Source organism: Hibiscus syriacus, unplaced genomic scaffold (genome assembly GCF_006381635.1).
Source record: "Hibiscus syriacus cultivar Baekdansim isolate YM2019G1 unplaced genomic scaffold, ASM638163v2 tig00110785_pilon, whole genome shotgun sequence".
Taxonomy (NCBI): domain Eukaryota; kingdom Viridiplantae; phylum Streptophyta; class Magnoliopsida; order Malvales; family Malvaceae; genus Hibiscus; species Hibiscus syriacus.
Genome location: NW_024062862.1, coordinates 629,031 through 654,183, shown reverse-complemented (window position 1 = coordinate 654,183; position 25,153 = coordinate 629,031). Strand labels below are relative to the sequence as shown.

The 25,153-nt window shown below is 37.4% G+C and overlaps 1 protein-coding gene and 1 pseudogene across 1 annotated transcript; both read right to left on the bottom strand.

Annotated features, from left to right (window-relative positions):
• Positions 1-399: 399 nt before the first annotated feature.
• Positions 400-1,980, bottom strand: LOC120140496 (annotated as a pseudogene).
• Positions 1,981-13,414: 11,434 nt separating this feature from the next.
• Positions 13,415-14,474, bottom strand: LOC120140520. The gene is made up of 3 exons (XM_039155492.1): positions 13,695-14,474; positions 13,466-13,552; positions 13,415-13,420 (listed from the first exon to the last, which is right to left on the bottom strand). Exons 1-3 carry the CDS (start codon positions 14,472-14,474, stop codon positions 13,415-13,417), a joined length of 873 nt encoding a protein of 290 aa, XP_039011423.1.
• Between the last annotated feature and the right edge of the window lie 10,679 nt (positions 14,475-25,153).

Genomic DNA, 25,153 nt, shown 5'->3' with positions numbered 1-25,153 from the left:
ATACATTATTTTTCAGTGTAGTGATTTGTTTTCTGAACTCATGTTTAAATTGAATACTAGTAATAAATTTGGACCAAGATGATAATATATCCACTGACAAGGATTATTTTGTGTGAGATTGACTGGGTAGTTGCAATTGAATTGACTAAACAAGTTTATTGTGGTATAACTCTGGATCAAGAAGATAGTTGACTATACATGGCCGGCCCGACTATTTCAATGGATCATATTTACTGTTTGAAAATAATAGTAATTAATATTTTGAATTTCCTACCTCACTTTCCTTCAAATTTTCACCAATGCCAAGTGTTTAAATTTTGAATAAATAGAACATTGATTCGAAAAACTTTATCTTTATTGTACTGAAGAAACTAATAATACTGCCGATGAAATTTCTTCTCCTACACTAGATTGAAGGTATGCTCTGTTGATGCTTGAAGAAATTTTCAGGATCAACCAACGACTTCACCTTCACTAATTTCTCAAAGTTTTTCTTAAAATATTTAAAACCCCAAGTGCTCGCTTGATCGTAACTTGTCTTGTGTTCATCGTTAACTCCGATGTCTAAGTCCCTGTAATTAATGTAAGCTTCTCGTGGAGACTTCGAAACATAAGGAGTCATATAACGATAAAATCTTCGGATCCAATTTATATACTTTCGGATATCCAAAATCTCTTCCACTTCACCCGTAGCATACATGACGTTGTAAAGGTTGCCAGCTCTATGAGGAAATGGAGTTTCAGTTTCCGAGATTTCATCCATTCTTCCACCGTATGGGACCAAGTTGATCGACGCATTTCTTCCTTCTTCTTCCTCGAACCACCGCCCCATTCCCTTGAATACAAATTCTGGGATCGGTTGTTTTACGTAGTCAGACTTCACTTTAAAATACGATTTGCTGATGCATTTCTATCCAGCAAAATCTCTGTGGGTTCTACTGGGAATTGAGCCCAGTAAACAACAGACTGAATCCAACTCATTTCCGTGCAGTCTTGTTTCACTAATCCAAGCTCGGGAAACCTTTCTGCCATCAATGAAACGAGATTATCAACCCTCCCCAGAAACAAAGCTCTAAATGTAGCTTGAACTGATCCATTTCCAGCACCAGATATGGTGAGGAGAAAGAATAAATCTTCGGGAAGATTGGGTGCAACGAATTGCCATTGATGGATGATTTTGGTTGCATATTGTTGTGAGGTTTTCGTGAGAGTGAAAACAGTCACGGTTGATGGAACAGGAACTAACTTTATTTTCCAGTCAAGAACAATCCCGAAGTTACCTCCACCGCCACCTCGGATCGCCCAAAACAGATCTTCCCCCATCGATTTTCTATCGAGGATTTCGCCATTAGCATCGATAAGTCGAGCATCAATGATGTTATCGGCGGCGAGACCGTATTTTCGAGACAAAGGGCCATGCCCTCCTCCAGTAAAGTAGCCACCAACGCCGACGGTATGGCAAGTACCAGTTGGGAAGCCGAGGGTTCTACTTTTTTCAGCAATCCTGTACTGGAGTTCACCTATGGTTGCACCGGCTTCTACCCATGCACTGCCATTCTCGACGTCGACGTCAACCGTACGAAGATTAACCAAATCGACCACAACAAACGGGACGTCGGAAACGTATGAAAGACCTTCCATGTCGTGACCGCCGCTTCGAGTTCGAATCTGCAAACCGTGTTGCTTCGAACAACGGATAGTTGCTTGGATATGGGATGCATGCGAAGGTGTGACGATGACTAAAGGCTTCGCGGTAGCGTTTGTGGCGAACCTAAGGTTTTGAATGGAAGATTCCAATATGGATGAATATGTATCATGGCGTTGTGTGTAAATGAGGTTAGTGATAGGAGATGAATCGTTCGAGTGAAGAGAAAGACATTGAAGAAATTTCTCATGCGACTGAGCTTCGGTCGCCCATGAAAATGAGATCAAGAGGATGGGAAAAACAAAGACGATCGATGAGCAATAAGGAGATTTCATTTTGTTAGAACTTGTGAGTTGTGAAAAATGAAGTAGAGTTACCATATATATAGTAGTACATAGAATGAAAAGTTGGACCTACCTAAAACTTTTAATTTGTTCTAGATTACGTGAATATTTTAAAAACTAACATTAGGGCACGGTTGCAAATATAAATAACGACCATGCACGACCAAACTATCGATTTAAGGGATGATTATTGTTTTTATAGGTCCCAAATTCAAGTATCAAGATTATAAGGACATTTGAGTTTTCATTATCAATTGATTAAGAATATTTAAAATATATATTACCTTATCATCACCTAAATTAATAAAAAAACGACCATAATAATATTGACATTCAAATAATAATCAATATAAAATTATACTTATATATAAAAATCACAAATACGGGATTTTAATATTTTTAATAACTCAATCAAATATTTAAGTTGATATACTTTCTATTTTTATTTTAAATTGGCGTGGTTCTTGAATTTATTAAGTAACCTTAGTTGACAATTTCCTTTTAACATTTGAGTTCGAACAAATGCATCTGCCTAATGTGTGTGCTTTATCAATGATTAATATCAATTTTTAACAAATACTATTTTAAAATCACCCTATACTATTAAAATAAGAGAAAATAACCTCAGTGACCGAAAATTCCTTATAATATATGATTTTGACCAACTTTTTTTCGATTTGCCAAAATGACCAACAAAATCGCAATGCGATCTCTAAATCGCAACGCGATCTCCAGTATCGCAACGCGATTTTGACTATCGCAACGCGATTCTGACTATTGCAACGCGATAATACAAAATCGCAATGCGATTTTCAAAGCGCCATTAGTATCGCAACGCGTATTTTATTTTCAAATTCCAAACACGAATATTAATACATCCAGTAATCGCAACTCTTAACCTAAAATCGTAAATCACAACTCAGACTCATCTCCATTCTCACTCTCTAAGGCGACATCCGTCCCCATCTCCGACGAAATCCGTCCCTATCTCCGGCGAAATATGTCTATCTCCATCTCTCAGAGCCACCCTCACAATCATTCACGATCAGAAATGGAAAATCAACCAAATCAACCATCAAGGGTTAGTTTTTTAATTATTTTTATTTTGAAAATTTTGCATTATTATTAGGTTTTTCATATTGAAATTGATGATAAGTTTACTGGTAATTTCAATAATAGATTAACCATTTCACTTAGATTGCTTATTAAATTCATTCGATTGCTGCCAATACTGCTAAACTGTTTAGTCTTTAACCTTGTAAAGTTAGTATTTGTCTTTGTTTTGTCTTTTGGTTGAAGTAATACAATTCATTCAAGTTTCAATTTTAGACAATGACTATTTGAAACCGAGGATCGCAACGCGAAATGAAAATCGCAACGATAGTCAAATTCGTGTTGCGATAGTCATTTTCGTGTTGCGATTTTCATTTCGCGTTGCGATTATCTCGTTGCGATAGTCAAATTCGCGTTGCGATAGTCATTTCGTGTTGCGATTTTAAGTTTCAGAAACTATTATACTTCTGCAAATTGAAACTTGAATGAATTGCATTACTTCAACCAAAAAACAAAGACAAATACGAAATTCACAGTGTTGCAAATTTAAGTTTGAAGAATAAACTACTACTACTCTTTATTGTTTTTGGTATATCTTTACAGTGTAGTTTTTAATCTAACTTGGTATGTTTATTGTTTTTGTAGAACTTTTTTTCGGCTCAATTGACCTTAAGGAATAAAATAAGCCTAGTCACTACAATTGCGTAGAAGCTTTCACCTTTACAAAGAACATTGTTTGAGGATACTTACTTCGGGCCATGGCTGAAAGTATAACATCCGGGTGGAGATGCTATGTTGACCCATTTGTGGCTTCAGACTATGACTAGCGATCTATCCGAGAGTATAAAATGTGGTAATGAAGAGATATTGTTTCATTTTCCACCGGCGTATACGTGTTTTGGGCGGGAGGAGTTTTGCTTAATCAATGGTCTACGCTTCGGACACGATGATGTAGGTCGATACACTAGTCATATTACCGGCCCATCATGGTTATCCTGGGTTTTTCCTGAGCTGTCAATGGAGAAGCCAAATTTATACGTCGATGACTTGACGAGATTATTGAATAAGAAAGATGGTTTTACTCGGATGGATGACGTCGATGTTGTCCGAGTATGCCTTTTAGTACTTTTGCATGCCGGCTTTTTAGGCAGAGAGGCCAGACAACCTATTCCTAAGGACCTAATATTATTGGTAGAGGACCTAAATGCATGGAACCTGTTTCCGTGGGGTTCGTATCTATGGAAAGCTACCTGGAATAAGTTGTCGTCTGCCTTTGATGACCGCAAATGTTTGTGTGGCGATGGTTCCAAATACACTTTGTCAGGCTTTATTTGGGCCTTTAAGGTAAGAATTTCTATATAATATTTCCAAAATTATAATTAATTATTTAACAATTACTAATGTTTGTGTATTATATTTTTTGTAGATTTGGATATTTGAGGCTTTTCCCGACATGCAGACATATGCATTAAAAACTTCAAATGATATTTCTAGAGCTATTTCCTGGAAGAGGAAACATCGGCTGTTGATTTGGGAAGAGTTACTACGGTATACGACAATAAATGATGTAAGTTAACACAAATACTACCATATATATAAACAAGTTATTACTAGTACACGTTTAACTTTGTTTTTGCTTTTATATTGTTAGGAGGCCAACACTCCATTACAGAGGCTGACACCCACGGAGGCTGAGCTTGCCACTGATTGGTGGCAAGCTAGTAAGCGTTTTTTTGATGGCATAGATGATGAGAAGCCTCCACTATGAGAGCCATCACCTCACCCAGAGCCATCACCTGATCGACCACACTATATACCTCTACAACGAGAGCCATCACCTATTCTGTCACATCATCGAGCCTCTTCTCCACCATCACCTCATGATAGGCGACCGGAAAAGATGCCACAACATTTATCTCCCTGTTCTCCACCTCCACGGGATGAGTTAGGGGAGTTACATGATGAGGTCAATGCCTTGCGTGAGGAGGTCGATACTTTACGCGATGACAATGGTGCATGGCGTGACGAGGTATCTACTTTACGTGATGAGGTAGCGGCTCTACGTGAGATGGTAGCATCGTTACAAAATAAGGTTCATACTCTACGCAACGAGGTAAGTTTAAGATTTTTCATAATTAACTTTATTTACTCGTAATTTCACTTAGATTAACCATTTCACTTAGATTGCTTAGTAAATTCATTCGGTTACTGCCAATACTGCTAAACAGTTCTAAAATAACCCTGTGAAGTTAGTATTTGTCTTTGTTTTGTCTTTTGGTTGAAGTAATGCAATCCATTCAAGTTTCAATTTGCAGAAGAAGAATAGTCACAACACGAAACTTAAATCGCAACGCAGAAATGACTATCGCAACGGGATAAACGCATTGCGAAATAAAAAAAGCAACGTGAAAATCGCAATGCAAAAATGACTATCGCAACGCGAATTTAATTTCGCGTTACGATTTTTATTTCGCGTTGCGATTTAAGTTTCGTGTTGCGATTTTAAGTTTCAGAAACTATTCTTCTTCTGCAAATTGAAACTTGAATGGATTGGATTACTTAAACCAAAAGACAAAGACAAATACTAACTTCACAGTGTTGTAAATTTAAGTTTCAAGAATAAACTACTACTCTTTATGTTGTCCTTGAACATGAACTAAACCTATATCATGTCCTTTTAAATGTTTATAAGTGCTTATTTCCGGAATGTTATCTGATGCATTTTGTGAACTATGATAGAATAATGACTTGGGTGAATACCGTGCAAGTTTGAAATATATTTGTCTTTGTTTTCACTGTTTAATATCATGTCTGTTTATTTACTGATTTATGTATTAATAATTATTTTTAGCGACCCGATAAGGTGGATGTTTTACGTCAGGTTTTTCTTACACGATGGGGTTCACGCATCAGACGGCGTGCACGTGCCATTACGTCTCCGTTCACCCCAATAGTGCGAAGACTCCGTAAGAAGAAGTCCGACTCACCTGTCATCATTCAAGAGGCCTATCCTATCGTTCAAGAGGCCCCTATCATCCCTCAAGAGTCCCCTCCCACCGTTCAAGAGGCCCCTGTCATCGTTGAAGAGGTCCCTCACACCATTCAAGAGCCCGATTCATACGGCGTAATATGTCGAATTATTGAGAAACCCCCTCATGTGCCGGACATGATGGATGACTTTTGGCTTTCGTATGAGTTACCGGCCAGTACCATTCCGGCAGATGAAGTGGAGAGGAAATAACTACCGGAAACAATTCTGGATAATACCCTTTGGGCTAAGACCGCAGTTGATTTTTATCTACATGAGCGGAGCCAAGGGTGTTACGCTGACATATACAAACTCAACGATGATATGCATTTGTTGATTGATCGGTCTTGGTGGGGTGTGTTATTAGGGGTTGAAGATAAAGGCTATTTCGATGGAGGGTAAGTCTTATATTTCTTCTTATATTTCATTTTGATTATTTTTTTTAAATTTATGTAATTCACTAATATATGTCTTTTTTTGTAAAACAGCATATTGATGCATGGGTGTCACGTCTTCTAATAGTAAGGAAATTGAAGAACAATAAAAAAAAATACGCGATATACAATTATGCCGACGTCTTTTCACGTAGTTCACTTAAAGAATCAACGACAGGAATCATATGTGTTGGGTAATGGACAAGCTAAACTTTATCATGCATGGTGGGAGGTCGATAAGGTTAGTATTTATTTTTTATAAATATTTTAAAGGTGTTCATAAATAAGTGCGCAATTTGAATTATTACTTATGATTGCAGGTGTTTATCCCTGTTTTGGAACGTACTCATTGGCTTCTCGTCGAGCTTCAGCTCTCATCCCTGAAGACAATAGTATATGACAACATGATAAATTACATATCATTGTCTGATTTGAGAGATATTATTAAGGGATGGAGCTCTCATTTGGCTAAATTCTTGGATGCGATTAATTATTGGACTTATTCTGGAAACAAGAAGACAAAGAAGTTCAATGTTACAGTTATCAGAGACGAGACCGTGCCACAACAAATGACGGAAGCCATAGGGGATTGTGTTCCTCTCGTATGCATGTGCTTGGAGCGTTTGACGACAGGAAGTACACAGTTTCTACCTCCCACCGATAGAGATAGAGGTGCAGTAGGCTTGTGGTTTCGGCATTTTATGGCTAGAGCGATATATGCGAGACGCTGCCTACCTGCATCCGCGTTATGAAAGTGTCCATAAACAATTTGTAAGTCAAATGCAAGTGTTGTTAAGTACCTAGAATTCAATAATAATTTGTTGTTTGTTGGTTTTAGATGTGTAGAAAATGATATTTGAGCAAATGTTTGGTTTCTGCAGGTTAATCCTGAAGTGAGCTGCGTGAAATTGATGTATGGGTGCATAAACAACTGTCTGGGGTACACTTTTTTGATTGTTTAATTGATTCTTAAAAGTATGATTTGTTTAATTGATGAGGAAAATAAGAATATTAGCATTTTTTGCTTGTTTAATTGATTTGTAAAAAATTGATTTGTAAAAGTTGATTTGTTTAATATTGATGTGTAAATAATTCTTATTTGTGCTTGTTTAATTGATTGAAATGTAAAAGTTGATTTGTTGATTTTAATCTGCATCATATTGAAGGCAAAAGACCTGTTGAAGGTACACTTTCGCAACGCTAAACTCAAAATCGCAATGCGAAAGCCAAAATCGCAACGCGAAAGTCAATTCGCGTTGCGATAGTCTAATATGCTTTGCGATTTTCTCATTGCGATAGTCAAATACCCGTTGCGATAATCAAATTCACGTTGCGATAGTCAAATTCGCGTTGCGATAGTCAAATTCGCGTTGCGATAATCAAATTCGCGTTGCGATATTCAAATGAATGTGTAATAAGTGATAACAACTGAACAGATCATAGCAATGTTCAAACTCAAGTTACTAATACATGCCTAACTGAAAATGTTAAAAGTTTACACATAAAATACACATAATAAGTTTACTCCAAGGTATCGACCTTGTTAAATGTGCTCTGTCAACTATTGGCAGTATCCCATTGTTAGCATCCATGGTTACTGCTAATAAGTTTACTCCAAGGTATCGACCTTTTAAATGTGCTCTGTCAACTATAATAACTGGGCGCATGCAAGTAATAAACGAACGAATCTACAAAATCATATACACAAGAAATATAATCATTTAAATGTGAAATGCATGTAACTAACAAAAATGAGTCAACAAAATTATATTGATTTACTAACAGCAGCACCAATGGCAATAAACAACAACTCAAAGCGTCCATCTCTATCTGTTTTGATATGAGTTACCGACCCGGATTTTTCAGCTTTAAATTGTGACAATAAGCCGGCAGTTGGGCAAACGATGCTTCTGGCGACCCCCTCAACAATTCCAAGGCATAACATTTGGCTCTCCAAGATTGAGAATATGAGATACTAATCTTGAACCAAGCATTCATGTCAGTCATAATTTCATGTCCCCGATATACCCTGCCATTCAAAAACATTAACTCAGCCAGAAAACCACCCAACACCTTTTTGTTTGCCTGTCTATGGTGAGGAAAAACTTGGGTTCTTGAACATGTATGTTTATCAATAAAAGTCCTAACTTGAAACATTTCACAATCTTTTATCCTCTTTGCAATCATATGCCACGTACAGTTTTTGTCAATCATACACCTTGTTTTGAAACGATCTTTGCTTGATTTGTTAACTTTTAGTTGATAGCCATCTTCCACACATTTCGTATACAAAGCTACCTTTAAGTCTTCCTTTGTATCAAAACAATCATCTTTCTTGATACGAATAATTTTTGTGTAACAATCAACTGCTATCTTTACCAACTCTTCTTCCGGTATCTGAAGTAATTCTGGCATATTCCAATTATACTCTCGTGGCATTTTCTTCGGGGACTTTTCTTCGGGGATTTCTTCTTTTTCTTTTTCTTCTTCAGGGTTATATGAATTACAGAATTGATGTTCAACATGTTCATTCACAGTCGTAACTTCCTCCTCATTATCATCAACAACATCTTCCTCGGCAGCGGCTGTTTCATCATCAAAATTCAGGTATTGACCAATATCAAAATCATTACACGCAGGGTCTGTTTCTTCTTATGAAACATCATCAAAATTCGAGTATTGACCAAGATCAAAGTCCGGGTATTGACCAAGATCAAATTTCGAATACTAACTAGTACTCACAATTTTTTCTGTTGGCTCATCATCGTCTAACTGCTCAATACGAAAACCGGAATTTGGTGCTAAAAGTTTATTGGGATTTGGATTAGGGAAATATTGTGGGTTTTGAGATTGTGTTTGATATTGGAAATGTGGTGAAACAAAATTTGCTTGGTGATGAAATTGTGGTGGAACCATTAAATTTTGAGCACCATAAACTGGGGTTGAAAGACTTAGTTGATTACTACCCGCTACTGACCCAACTTCACTACTTCTAGGTTCAACAACATACAATATAACATCATCTTGCGAAACACTAATGTAAGCAATGAATTGTTCAACATCTTCATTGTCGGTTAACAAATAAACTTTACATTTTCTCTGATAAGATAGCCTAAATCCACTTAAGGGCTCTAAATTCAATTTATTTGCAACACGTAGCATTAGAGTTTCATAAGTTAACTTTTTTAATGACAATTTTAGTTGAAGATTCATGGGTAAAGGCATATATTGTAAAACACCATGAACATTCTCCCATGACCCTCCAAAACACAAATCTATCCAAACATGATCAACATTAGATGATTTCATTATTGTAAATTAATTTACTAAACAAACGAGCTGCGAAACTAAAACCTGTTGTCGGATGGGGAAGGATGTCGTTGGATATAGGAACGGATGTCGCCGGAGAGAGTGATAGATGGAGATAGAATGAGTTGCGAGTTAGGGATTTAGGTTATGAGTTGCTTCTGTTGCGTAGTTATATACCCAAAACATTTGTGTTGCGAAACTAAAATTTGTTGCGAATTTGAAATTCAGTGTTGCAACAGTCAGAATCGCGTTGCGATTATGTATTATCGCGTTGCGATTTACATATTCGCATTGCGATAGTCAAAATCGCGTTGCGAATCTGGAAACTGATTTGCGATACTGGAGATCACATTGCGATTTTGTTGGTCATTTTGACAAATCAAAAAAAATTGGTCAAAATCGTATATTATAAGAAATTTTCGGTAACTGAGGTTATTTTCTCTTAAAATAATAATTTGGCTCTTCATTGGAACAGTGATAAAGTGGAGTCAATTAAGGTTAAATTGTATTATGAATCAATATCAAATTTGTCTTCTTCAATTGCGTTGAATGCTCTTCCTTTTGTTTTGTATTTTGTTGATTTCCAGCCTAGAATAGTGAAATTCAAATGAAAACCTAGCCATTGAAATTATTTTCTTTTAGTCCTTCGTGTGAAAAATCAACCAAATTGAAATTTCTAGTCATATATTGATAAAATTCAACCATCTTTTTGGTAAAAGTACATTACATTTTTCTAAAAATGTTTAAGTTTAAATTTTACAAATCATATTATTAAGAAAAACATTTATAAAATTTAAATATAAATTATCTCGTCAATATGTATAAATTAAATATTAAAAATATTTTTTTTATAAAGATTGTTTAAGAAAACAAAGGAAGATATGTGGGATTTGTTTTAAAATTAAATTTTTTTAATTAAATATTCATTTCAATGAAAATTGTAGGACCAAAATTCCTAACCACCTTACTAAATTTTGACTTTTCAAGGAAACGAATAATGGTTTAATAAGATTTAGTTTATATTGATGTTATTGTAATATCTTGGAGATTGTTGATTTGAATATTGATAAACGAATGAATTTATATTTAAGTATAAGAATTTAAAAAATATATTTTTAAAATTTAACCGGTGGAAAATTATAAAATTTTAGAAATATAAAATTTGATTTACTAATAAAATATTTAAAATATATTTGAATTAATTTTTTTAGGAGATACAATTATACTAGTACCCTCTCAATTCATCCTTCGTTTGAGTATATACATTAACTTTTAATAAAAGAATCTAAAGATTATAGGTCGAGTTAGAGTAGATATTGATTTTTATCTTAAAAACTGAATCGAGTTTTGAATCAATTGATTTTTTTTTTAAAAATTCATACTAAATTAAATTATGACTAAATGAGATAATACTCAAAATTGATTTAGATGAGCCAAAAAATTAATTTGATTTGATCTATAATATTTTTGTTTTGAGACGGATAGACTGTCTCGTTGTGTCATTATACAAATGGGGATTGGGATAGATAGAGGGCCTGGTAGCACCTTCTCAATTATTAAATAGATTAAATATAGTTTTTGTTAGTTTGTTTCCCAATTTCAAGTGACTCGATTAAATTAATAATTACATTAAATAGATTATATTATTTAATTTAAATTATACTAGTTTATATTTATTTTAAAATTTTAAACATTATTTTAACATTTATTTTATGTTAAACAATAATATTATATATGTTCAATTATTATGTCATAAACGAACAGAACGAACACGAACGTAGTATGTTTATGTTCGTTCGTTTAACTTTTAAACAATAATATTTAAAATGGTAAACTATAAGGATGATCTAGGCTTGTAAACGAACAGAACGAACACGAACGGAGTATGTTTATGTTCGTTCGTTTAACTTTAACCGAACAAATGAACGAACACGAACATAAACGAACGAAAAATTTATTGTTCGTGTTCGTTCGTTAAGGAATGTAGTTTGTTTGTGTTCGTTGAGAAGATTCTACTTTTAGTACCTCACAATCATGAACCAAATTAGACACACATGAGCATCACAACCTTCAATATTTGTGCATGCCCTTCATCAATGGTGTAGCGATGGAAGAATTTCAGTTTAGCACGAGCAGAAATTCTTTCTGAAGTGAAATCTTTTGCATGCCCTTCGTTTGGAAGATTCTCACCTTGCTCGCTACGCTTCCACACGAAGCCGAGCTTCAAAATTGACGTGCTTGCTTTACGGTGCATGTTACGGCTCAAAGAGCATACATTCAACCTCACCATGCCATTGAAATTATTTTATTTTAGTCCTTCGTGTGAAAAATCAACCAAATTGAAATTTCTAGTCATATATTGATAAAATTCAACCATCTTTTTGGAAAAGTACATTACATTTTTCTAAAAATGTTTAAGTTTAAATTTTACAAATCATATTATTAAGAAAAACATTTATAAAATTTAAATATAAATTATCTCGTCAATATGTATAAATTAAATATTAAAAATATTTTTTTATAAAGAATGTTTAAGAAAACAAAGGAAGATATGTGGGATTTGTTTTAAAATTAAAAATTTTAATTAAATATTCATTTCAAAGAAAATTGTAGGACCAAAATTCCTAACCACCTTGCTAAATTTGACTTTCCAAGGAAACGAATAATGGGTTAATAAGATTTTGTTTATATTGATGTTATTGTAATATCTTGGAGATTGTTGATTTGAACATAGATAAACGAAACAATTTATATTTAAGTATAAGAATTTAAAAAATATATATTTGAAATTTAACGGATGGAAATTTATAAAAGTTTAGAAGTATAAAATTTGATTTACTAATAAAATATTTTAAAAACAATATTTAAAATATATAAGAATTTAAATTTTTTAAGAGATACAATTATACTAGTATCCTCTCAATTCATTCTTCGTTTAAATATCCTTAAGTATATGTTAACTTTTAATATAAGAATCTAAGGATTATAGGTCGAGTTAGAGTAGATGTAGGTGTATATATAGATTTTTATCTTAAAAACTGAATCGAGTTTTGAATCAATTGTTTTTTTTAAAATTCACAATAAATTAAATTATGACTAAATGAGATAATACTCAAATTTGATTTAGATGAGACAAAAAATTAATTTGATTTGATCTATAATATTTTTATTTTGAGACAGATAGACTGTCTCTTTGTGTCATTATACAAATGGGGATTGGGATTGATTGGGATTGGGATTGGGATTAGATAGAGGGCCTGGTAGCTTCAATCTGACCTTCTCAATTATTAAATAGATTTTTTTTAAAGAAGGGTACTTTATATTATATGGATCACAAAGTGCACTACCTCAAGGTCCTCATTAAAAAACCTCTCTAACCTATATGGAGGAAAAAGAGTGAACCTTAAGATAGGGATAATCAAACCACCAAAGTTCATGTTACAATAAAACAGAAAAGAACCCATAATTAAAGACACCACCAGTAACCCCAACAGAGCTATTCATCAACCCTACTATCGAGACCCTATGGAATACACAGGTTAAACATGCACATAACCACCCACAAACTTAAACAGAGCTACAACCTCAGTATTTGATCAATTTAAACCTGTGAAAACAACATCAGTAACCCAACCAGATCTAAGCCTCAAACCTGCTGTCGATCCCCTATGGTTAACACGCGCATGACCAAGCACGAACTTAAACAGAACTGCAACCTCAGTTTTGGCTCAAATGTAACCTGTGCAACCATGTTTGAAAAGAAATTAAACAACACACAAAGCAACAAGCTTATCAAAATCATTAAAAATAAAAGAATCCGGGCTTTGAACGAAATCGACAACATATGGAACTAACGACGGCCATAAAATATTAGCCCAAACCCCTATCTGTAATAAAACATTGTTGTATATCTGCTCCACAGTGAAAGACAATCCATTGAACCTTGCTTTGTTTCTGCACAACCAAATCTGCCAGATCAATCCAAAAAATCCAAGCTGCCATAAATCCTTTACATGTCTTCTAATTCTCTGAGAAAACCATATTTCTAATAGGTCTCTAACTTTCATGGGGAAAACTAACTGAACTTTCCATAACAAGCACCATCGTTGCCACACTTGCCAGACGAAATCACAATGACAGAGCACATGCCATACATCTTCTGTAGTATGTTTGTAGAACAAGCACAAAAGGTTAACATTGCAAGTGATGGCCCTCTTAACCAATTCTGATGCAACCGGCAGCCTTTGATAAATAGTTTTCCAAACAAAAGCAGCCACTTTTGGAGGAACGAACTTGTTCCAAACATAATTCCAAATATGGTATTCCGACTTATTTATCGTTTCCAGCTTGATACAGTAAGTTTTAGAATTATATTTACCATTTGAAGAACCCAGCCACTTTAATCTATCAACACCTGGACTAGCAACAGTACCTCTATTCAGAACTTGAATAAAATTACTCCAAATAACCATTTCCCATACGAACAAATTACGCCTCAATTCAATGTTCCATACCCAGTCACTATTCACCCACTGCCCAAACTCACTAATGGCACCAGATTTTTTAATAGCAATTCCATAAATTCTCGGAAAAGCTACTTTTAATGACAGAAATTCAGTCCAATGATCATTCCAGAAATTGATTCTGCGACCATTCCCCATAACGCACCTCACTTCAGATAAAAAGCGTCAGCATTCAAATAGGCATGCTTCACTATATTATACCACACCCCTGATGAAATACGTGAGCTAACGCCAATAGGCAAAATCGCATCCGACTCATAATTATACTTAGCAACAATAATCTTTTTCCATAAGCTTTCATTATCCTCACTAAATCGCCAAATCCATTTATTCAACAAAGCTCGGTTCCTAATCTTAACATCAAACAAACCTAGGCCACCACGAGACTTCGGACCACATACCGTATCCCACTTAATCCAGTGAATACCTCTGCAATCCTTTACATTCCAAATGAATCTGGCTATGCATTTGTTAATAATCTCTGCAATGGAGCTAGGGATCGAAAAAAGGGACATATAATATACCAGGAGATTCACCAACACAGATTTAATCAAAGTTATACGTCCCCCGAGAGAAAGTAATTTACCTTTCCAACTTTCGAGACGCGTTTTGATTTTATCCACTATAGGTTGCCACATCACCTTAATATTTTTTTTGAAGCCTAATGGAAGCCCCAAATAGGTTGAAGGCAGACTTGCCCAACCACGAGAAAACAACTTTACCCACCTTGCACTATACTATCAACCACATTAATTCCGAATAAATTAGTCTTCTGCATATTTAACTTCAGCCCAGCAGACAGTTCGAAAATTTTTAGGACTCGAAACAGATTTTTGATCATTTCTTCATTTGCTGTCGAAAATAAATCGTCAGCAAATTGGATATGGAAAACACTCGTTCTTCTTTGCCCAATAACTACTCCTCCACACAGACCAAGAGAAACCGCTTTGTTTAACAGTCTGCTAAGAGCCTCGCCCACAATATTAAACAAAAACGACGACAACGGGCATCTTTGTCTAAGACCCCTCTTAATAGAGAAACTTAGAAGGACACCCATTTACTAAAATAACGATTTTGGGAGTAGAAATACAAATGTTGATCCAATTCCTCCATCTTTTACCAAATACCATTTTCTTTAATATCAAATTCAGAAACCTCCAGTCGACTGTATCGTATACTTTGCTGAAATCTGCCTTGACTAGAATAGCTTAACTCTTATTTTTGTATAGGTCATCAAGAACTTCATTCGCTATCAAAGAACAATCTAAAATATGTTTACCAGCCATAAACACAAACTAGTTATCATCAATCACTTTATTTAAACAAGGAGACATTATGTTCGCTAAAACACGCGCTATAATTTTATACATACTGCCCACCAGAGAAATTGGTCTAAAGTCTTCAGGAGAGACAACCTGAATTTTCTTCGGAATGAGAGCGATGAATGAGTTATTAAAAGAAAAATCAGTAACTTTACCCCAATAGAAGTCTTCCATAAACTTCAACACATCAGCTTTAATATCCTTCCAAAATTTCTTGAAAAAGTCCAAGCTGAAGCCATCCGGACCTGGCTGTCACGAAATTGGGCCTTTTCCCCACACTTTGGGCTATTTTGGCTATGTTGGGCCACAATTAGTCTTGGAGGTTAATAGAATAGTGTAGATTATTCTAGAACACTCAAGACTTGTACATAGTCTAGAAGCATTCTAGAGTCTTCAATGTTAGGTAGGAAATAATGGAGAATTCTAGAGAATCTCTCCCTACCGTAGGATCAAATCAATCTCCACCGTCCATTGAGGAGGTGGGATGCTATAAATAGGTGTAGAATCCTCATTTGTAAATCATCCAAGAGTTGTAAGCATTCAAGCATTCAACAAGCTTTCTCTCTAAGTTCTTTCCTTTCTTCTTTTTTTCCTTGCCAATCCTTTCTCTAGCACGAGTTCGAGTGAGGCTGACTTAGCTATCGCGAGGGGCGAAAAGGAGCTAAGGCCGCACAAGGCTTATTGAGTGATTAAGTCCGTGACAGTTGGTATCAGAGCCGGTAAAGGCGTCAATATCGTGCACGTGTATTGTAGGAATGGTCAGAAATTCGAACGAGTCGACTGTTGCTGAGGAATGTGGAAGAGAAGCTGCACCCACCAACAAGAATAAGAAGAGGGACCAAAGTAAGGCCCGCGAGAGCACTTCCGTGGAACCGATGGTGGCAGAGTTTGGCGAGAAGCTGGAAATGGTCCAGCACGACTTCAAGACGTTGGAGGACCATGTCTTGGAGCAAGTTGACACACTCAAAGAAAATGTCGAAGAGACCAACAACGAGGTGGAAGCTCGGTTCATACAGCTAGAGGATATGATCCAAGCCGTCCGTGAAAGCATCGAGGGGATGCGGGAGGACTTGACGCTCTGCAAGAGAGCCGCCGTTAGCGGGGGTGCTAACCATGTCTCCACCCCGAGGGTCGAGTACCCCAAGCCGCAAGGGTTCAACGGGGCAAGGGACGCCAAGGAAATCGAAAACTACCTATGGCGGATGGAGCAATACTTTGAGGGAATCAGCCTTAACGACGAGGCCGCCAAGGTAAAGACCGCTGCCTTATATCTTTCCGATACTGCTATGTTATGGTGGCGTAGGAAACATGCCGACATTGAGCGAGGAGCTTGTCGGGTAGATACGTGGGATGAGTTCAAGAAAGAACTCAAGAAGCACTTCTATCCCGAGAATGTGGTCTACGAGGCTCGCAAGAAATTACGGGAGTTGAAGCAACGAGGTATTATGCGGGACTATGTGAAAGAATTCACAACCCTTATGCTTCAAATTCCCAATATGTCCGAAGAAGATCTCTTGTTCTACTTCATTGACGGACTACAAGGATGGGCCAAGCAAGAGATGCACCGTCGGGACATTAAAACGGTTGATGAGGCCATTGCCATCGCCGAGTCACTCGTCGACTTCCAACCCTACTCCCACACCAATGCAACGAAAAATAAAGATAAGTATCCAGCCAAAGGTGGGGGAGAACGGCGGGAGAATTACCAAGGCAACCGAGACCGAGATCACCCGAAGGCCACAAACTAAAGAGGGAGATCGTGATCGACGTCCGGGCCGAAGGGACTATGAAGAGAAGAAAAAAGGCCTTCGTTCCCAAAGGAGGATGCTTCTTGTGTAAAGGACCGCATCCGATGAGTAGCTGTCCCAAACTTGGTTCATTGTCTGCCATCGTCGATCGTCAAGACACAAAGTCTCAAGCCGAGATGGGGTCACTCCAAGTTCTAAACGCCTTGAAGGCCAAGCCATTGACACCAACATCAAGTAATGGGCTCATGTATGTGGAAGCGGTGATCAACGAGAAGCCGACAAGAGCCATGGTGGACACGGGAGCTACCCACAATTTCGTGTCTAAAGACGAAGCCAACCGTTTGGGCCTAAAGTACACTGGGAGCACAGGATGGCTCAAGACGGTAAACACACAAGCTGTACCACTCCATGGCGTGGCACAAGGGGTCGAGCTACGCTTAGGCACTTGGAAGGGCCAAGTGAACTTTTCTGTCATTCCCATGGATGACTTTAAGGTCGTTTTGGGGTTAGACTTTCTCCGACAGGTAACCGCTATCCCTATGCCTTCCTTTAGTTCTGTTTGCATCTTGGAGAAAGGGTCTCCTTGCATGATCCCCACGATCGAGGTACCAAAAGAGCAAGGTCGAGATGCCACACAACTCTCGGCCATACAACTTGGTAAAGGCATCAAGAAAGGGGACATTACTTACTTGGCCATGCTAAAGGAAGATGACGAGATCGAGAAAACGGATGACCTACCATTAATCATCCGTGAAGTCTTAGAGGAAAACAAGGACGTGATGCCGCCCGAGTTACCAAATAAACTTCCACCAAGGCGTGAGGTGGATCACAAGATCGAGTTAGAACCCGATGCCAAGCCGCCTGCCCTGGCACCCTACCGAATTGCCCCACCCGAACTTGAGGAACTTCGAAGACAACTCAAGGAGTTAGTCGATATGGGAATGATTCGACCTTCGAAGGCACCGTATGGCGCACCAGTACTCTTCCAAAAGAAGCATGATGGGTCATTGCGCATGTGCGTCGATTACCGAGCACTTAACAAGGTAACCATTAAAAATCGCTACCCGATCCCTTTGATTGCCGATTTATTTGACAGACTTGGAGGAGCCAAGGTGTACACGAAGATGGACTTGCAAAAAGACTACTACCAAGTTCGAATAGCAGAAGGCGACGAGCCAAATACTGCATGCATCACCCGATACGGATCGTACGAGTGGTTGGTCATGCCCTTTGGTCTAACCAATGCACCGGCAACATTTTGCACGCTCATGAACAAGCTCTTCCAACCGTACTTGGACCAGTTCATGGTGGTGTACTTGGACGATATCGTGGTATACAGTAACTCCATCAGAGAACATGTAGACCACTTGAGGATTGTGTTCAAGATACTTCGAGAAAACGAGCTATACGTCAAGAAAGAAAAGTGCACGTTTGCCACCGAGGAAGTACACTTCCTTGGACATGTAATCGGCCACGGGAAGCTATTAATGGACAAGAACAAAATCAAGGCCATAACCGAGTGGGAGCCGCCGACCAAGGTAAGTGAGATGAGGTCCTTCCTTGGTCTAGTAAATTATTATCGTCGGTTTATACAGGGCTACTCGGCGCGAGCATCACCATTGACGGACCTACTCAAGAAGGGGAAGGCATGGGAGTGGTCCGAACAATGTCAGAAGGTCTTTGAGAACCTGAAGGCAGCAGTTAGCCAAGAACCTGTCTTGACCTTACCCGACTTTACCATGCCATTCGAGGTGCATACCGATGCATCTGACTTCGCTATCGGGGGAGTATTAATGCAAGAGGGGCATCCGATAGCATTTGAGAGCCGCAAGCTGAATGACACCGAGAGACGGTACACGGTGCAAGAGAAGGAGATGACGGCCATCATCCATTGCTTGCGGGTATGGAGACATTACTTACTCGGCGCGCATTTCACCATCAAGACCGACAACGTGACGACGAGCTACTTTCAGACCCAAAAGAAGCTATCACCAAAACAAGCTAGGTGGCAAGACTTCCTAGCCGAGTTCGACTACACGTTGGAATACAAGCCGGGCAAAGCCAACGTTGTAGCCGATGCTTTAAGTCGAAAGGCGGAGCTCGCCGCGATCTCTCTAGCCAAGGGAACCGTGTTGGAGCGCATCAGGGAGGGCCTTGAGCAAGATCCAATGGCAAGAGAATTAGTAAAGCTGGCTAGCGATGGCAAAACCCAACGGTTTTGGGTAGAGGACGGTCTACTCTACACCAAGGGACGACGAATCTATGTTCCAAAGTGGGACAACTTAAGGCGAGATCTTGTCAAAGAGTGTCACGACACCAAGTGGGTTGGTCATCCGGGTCAAAAGCGCACTATGGCATTGCTAGAGACGGCATACTTTTGGCCCCATATGAAGGATAGCGTGGAGCTTTACGTGAAGACTTGTCTTGTGTGCCAACAAGACAAAGTAGAGAACCGACAGCCGGCGGGATTACTGGAACCTTTACCAGTCCCCCAAAGACCTTGGGATGCGATCACCTTGGATTTCATTAGTGCATTACCCAAGTCCGAGGGATACGGTTCGATCATGGTCGTCGTGGATCGATTTTCTAAGTATGGGACTTTCATACCATGCCCCAAGGATTGCACTGCGGAGGAGGCCGCGCGAGCATTCTTCAAGAATGTCGTGAAGCATTGGGGCTTACCAAGGAGTATCATTAGTGATCGAGACCCTCGATTCACCGGACGCCTATGGACGGAATTGTTCAAGCTCCTTGGAACCGAGTTAAATTTCTCCACAAGCTTTCATCCTCAAACTGATGGGCAGACCGAACGGGTGAACGGTTTGTTGGAGTGTTATTTGCGGCACTTTGTGAGTGCTAACCAGCGAGATTGGGCTAAATTGCTAGACGTCGCCCAATTCTCTTATAACTTGCAACGAAGTGAAGCCACAGGCCGGAGTCCGTTCGAGCTTGCGACCGGACAACAACCGCTCACGCCGCACACACTGACAATGCCACTTGACGAGGGTAAGAGTCCCGGGGCCGCCAAGATGGCTAAGTCATGGGAGGAGAACGCCGACATCGCCCGCGCATGTTTGGAGAAAGCACGAAAGAAGATGAAGAAATGGGCGGATGAGAAGAGGCGACATCGAGAGTTTTCCATTGGAGACCTAGTCTTTGTGAAGCTTTTGCCACAACAATTCAAAGCCCTCCGAAGCGTTCACAAAGGACTAATACGGAGATACGAGGGACCATTCCAAGTACTTGCCAAGGTGGGAAAAGTGTCTTATCGCTTAGACTTGCCAAGTACACTTAAGATTCATCCGGTTTTCCATGTAAGTATGCTCAAGCCATATCATGCCGACAAGGAAGACCCAAGCCGAGGGTATTCGTATCGAGCACCTCCCGTAGTAACCAAGTCTTATGACAAAGAGGTGGAAACGGTGCTCACAAGCAGGACGGTCCGCAAGAGAGGAGTCCCACCGCGTACCGAGTATTTAATCAAGTGGAAAGGACTACCAGAGTCCGAGGCAACATGGGAACTAGCTGAAGACTTGTGGCAGTTCGAAGAACATCTCAAAGCGTACGAGGCGACGAGGACGACGCCAGAATAGGTGGGGGAGAATGTCACGAAATTGGGCCTTTTCCCCACACTTTGGGCTATTTTGGCTATGTTGGGCCACAATTGGTCTTGGAGGTTAATAGAATAGTGTAGATTATTCTAGAACACTCAAGACTTGTACATAGTCTAGAAGCATTCTAGAGTCTTCCATGTTAGGTAAGAAATAATGGAGAATTCTAGAGAATCTCTCTCTACCGTAGGATCAAATCAATCTCCACCGTCCATTGAGGAGGTGGGATGCTATAAATAGGTGTAGAATCCTCATTTGTAAATCATCCAAGAGTTGTAAGCATTCAAGCATTCAACAAGCTTTCTCTATAAGTTCTTTTCTTTCTTCTTTGTTTCCTTGCCAATCCTTTCTCTAGCACGAGTTCGAGTGAGGCTGACTTAGCTATCGCGAGGGGCGAAAAGGAGCTAAGGCCGCACGAGGCTTATTGAGCGATTAAGTCCGTGACATGGCGCTCTTAAACCATTCGAAGACAAAATAGTGAGCCATATCTCCTCTTCTGAAAACGGACTTTCAATCATCCTTCTTGTGGCAGCACTGAGTCTTTTAATCGGGATATCGAACCTCTTAACAGGAATAGTCTTCACTTCATTATAACTTGATCGAAAATGGTTAACGAATGCACTTCCTATGCATCGATACACACTGAAAAATTTCTGGAGATTTACTTTTGATGCATCGGTGCACATTGAATGTGCAGCGATGCATATAGCCCATAATTCATTTTTAAGCCCGAAAAACATCAATTCTTCTATTTAAGCCCCTATTATGTCATTAAATTCCACTACCATTACTTAAACCAACTTATATCCATATAAACCATCTTTATCTTCCCTATCTCATCATGAGTCTTAAACTTTAAAAATCTTACTAAACTTTCAACTTTTTTATTAATCCTTTCTAACTTCATATATCTCTTATTCTTAATGATGACAAGTCAAATTCCTTCTCAAATTTCACTTATTAACTATTTTCCAAGAATTCATCTAAAAACTCATTTTCTTTAATCTCTTCTATATCTTTCATCTTGTTGTTTTAGAATAAATTAAGCTTTCCTTAAGCTTAATTATCATCTAATGATCATAACCCAACCTTAAAATCAATAAATAATCAACAAACAAAGAAACTCACCTTTGAGTCAAGCCTTCACGTATGAAGAATGAAGAAGAGAAGAGAACTCTGAAACCTTTTGTCTCTTCCCACGTGATTTCCTTATCTTATAAGGAAAAAATAAAAATCTTTCTTATCAAATGACCATTTTTCCCTTCAATTCATCTTATAATTACTAACAACTTTTATGATTTATTTTCAAATAAATCATTGAACTAATCCATGGTTCTACTCTAGTCACCAAATTCTGAAACTTTACAATTTGATCACAAACCCGGTATTGAGGATGTTACAAATCTCCCCTCCTTTAAAGAAAATTTGTCCTCGAATTTTCACTGAACATATCAATAAGAACATATTTTCTAATGTTCTCATGCTACTTCCTTTACTTAATCTTTTCTTCCTTTATTTCTTCAATTGCCGATTTCCTTTATACATTTATCTATTGTCACTTATCATATACACAATAACCCATAACCTCAATCCATTTATGTCGTTTATCTCCTTCGATTCTGCATTTTCCTTTGACATTTCTAAAATCCATATAATGTCACTCATTATATAGACATTATCGTTCATTTCATCACTTAACATCATAAATCCATCTCTAACCACCTTATAATAACCAAATTCATTTTCCATCATCATTTAAACAAGAACACGACCTTAAATCTTCTTTAAATATGATTCAACATACACTTAAAAGAATCTTTTCACATCACCTTGCACATTTTTCTTACTTCTATATCAAAATTATCATCTACACTTCCATATAACCTTTATCGTATCTGATCCTTTAATTCAATCACTTTCATTTCTTTATTCCATTATTCCTTTATTTATTCCTTATACACAAATCATATCTTTCATTTCATGTTCACATACTCTTGTCTTATCATCTATACTCATCTCTATGTACCAATCTTCATTACATCCTCATAACTTTGATAACCCAATTTACTTATACAAAACTTCATTTTTTATCATTTCCTATACTTGTATTTTCCTTCCTTAAGGTTCCATGCAAACACTCATCTCCTTTCTACATCATAGCTATCTGATCAGAATACACAACTATATTCATATTCACATCATAATTGATTAACTCAACTTTATCTTTTTCCTTCAATCTTATAACTCTATCGCTTTTACTCTGTCAACTAGTCAATAACATCTATCCAATCTAGGGCATAAGCCCTAATCAACCAATAATATACATTATGTAATTTTCGTTGCTCAAACTCAACATTCTGACTTCCTTTGTCTTATAATCTAATCATTGATATACTCATTCTTAAACTCTTCTTATCAATCATCAGCTTTACTCAAATATACTAATCCTTACATCCTTTTCCTTTACTATACCACATTACTATGATCCAAATATACATCTGTATCCAGATCCATTTCATATTTGGTTATCATAACCTGACAATATCTTATAATCTTATAATTCCAGTACATTTTTATCACATACTCTGGTTAGCCAATGCTAACTTTTTCCATCTTAACTGCAAACACTTATCATAAACATACTCTTGTTTATGATCAATACTATCACTTCGTTTCAAACTCATAAGCTCTGACTTTATACATCTTATACACTTGTCACTGATACACTTATCCTTGAGCTCTTCTATAAGTACTCACCATGTCATTCGATCTTTTTAACGTTCTTATGGTGACACTTGTTCACCATATTCTATCTTATCCACATACTAACAAAACTAATTCATATCGCTTTTCCGATTCAAAACAATAAAGATCTTATTTCACTAGTCTAATATGATTTCAACTTTCTGAAATCAACCTTTAATCTTATAAGACATTTTCTGAGGTTTCCGCTCTTCATCCTGCCTGGCCAGGGCAGGTGAATTGCTATCACCATCAGATTTGTCAGTTATCGATTTACTTTACTTTGACAATTTCTATAATCAATTCCTACTACATCATACAAATCTTATTCTATTAGCAAGATAGCATACTCCTTACACTATTAGATCAGAAATTTTTACTTTTAGTTGGCATGTACACATTTTTAAACCTCATTTGACTTTGGTTTAAACCTATAATCGGCTAAACCTTAGCTCTAATATCATTAAATGTAATACCCCCAACCCGTACCCGACCCGATACGAGTCCAAGGTATCACATTGATCGTTCAAAACGTTTACTTTGACAAAATTCAATGAAATTCAATTAGACATTTCCACTAAAACCCAAATAATTTCTATTATATAAAAACATATGATTTTACAAATTGATCAGAGTATTTCCAGTACAAATCTCTTATCTTACATGCTAACTACATTTCATATGACAAAATACATAATTTAAACCTATATCTGATCTGAATTGTGGAAAGGAGAATCTGGCCTGTTTTGCTCCTCTAAACTTCTCTTCTTGCTTTCCCGAACCTACGTGTGAAACACTCACACGCTAAGTCTATGACTTAGTGAGGCATTAAACACATTAAAATAATTCTAACTACTTAATCATGCATGAACATATCATATCATGTCATGCTATCACACAAAATAATATATCATTTCATTTAATCAAATGTACATATCATTCATCATATCAGTCATGTAATACAATTCATATCACAAAAGCATATACTTTACATGTAATATATTTTTATTGTTATCTCTTTGTTAGCTCATGTACATCTGTGAGAACTGTAGATATGTGAGTCTATTGAGGTTGTGCACTATGTTGTCACCACAGCTCGTATGGGGTCCCACTAAGGGCTATGAATTTTGTCCCGAAGAACCTATGTACTGTATTTGTCCCGAATGACCACTCCTTAAGAACCATATACATATTTCAATGGATCACATATGTGTCTCACAAAACCCTGTAAATGTTCCAAAGAATACATATATGTCTCGAAAGACCACGTAGAACCATCGACTCTTGACATGCTAACTATATCTCTAGCTCTCTTTACACATAACATGGGCATTTTCACTTGTATCATTTCACATATACATTTTCATATCACCTGTTCATATAAGCTCATAGCT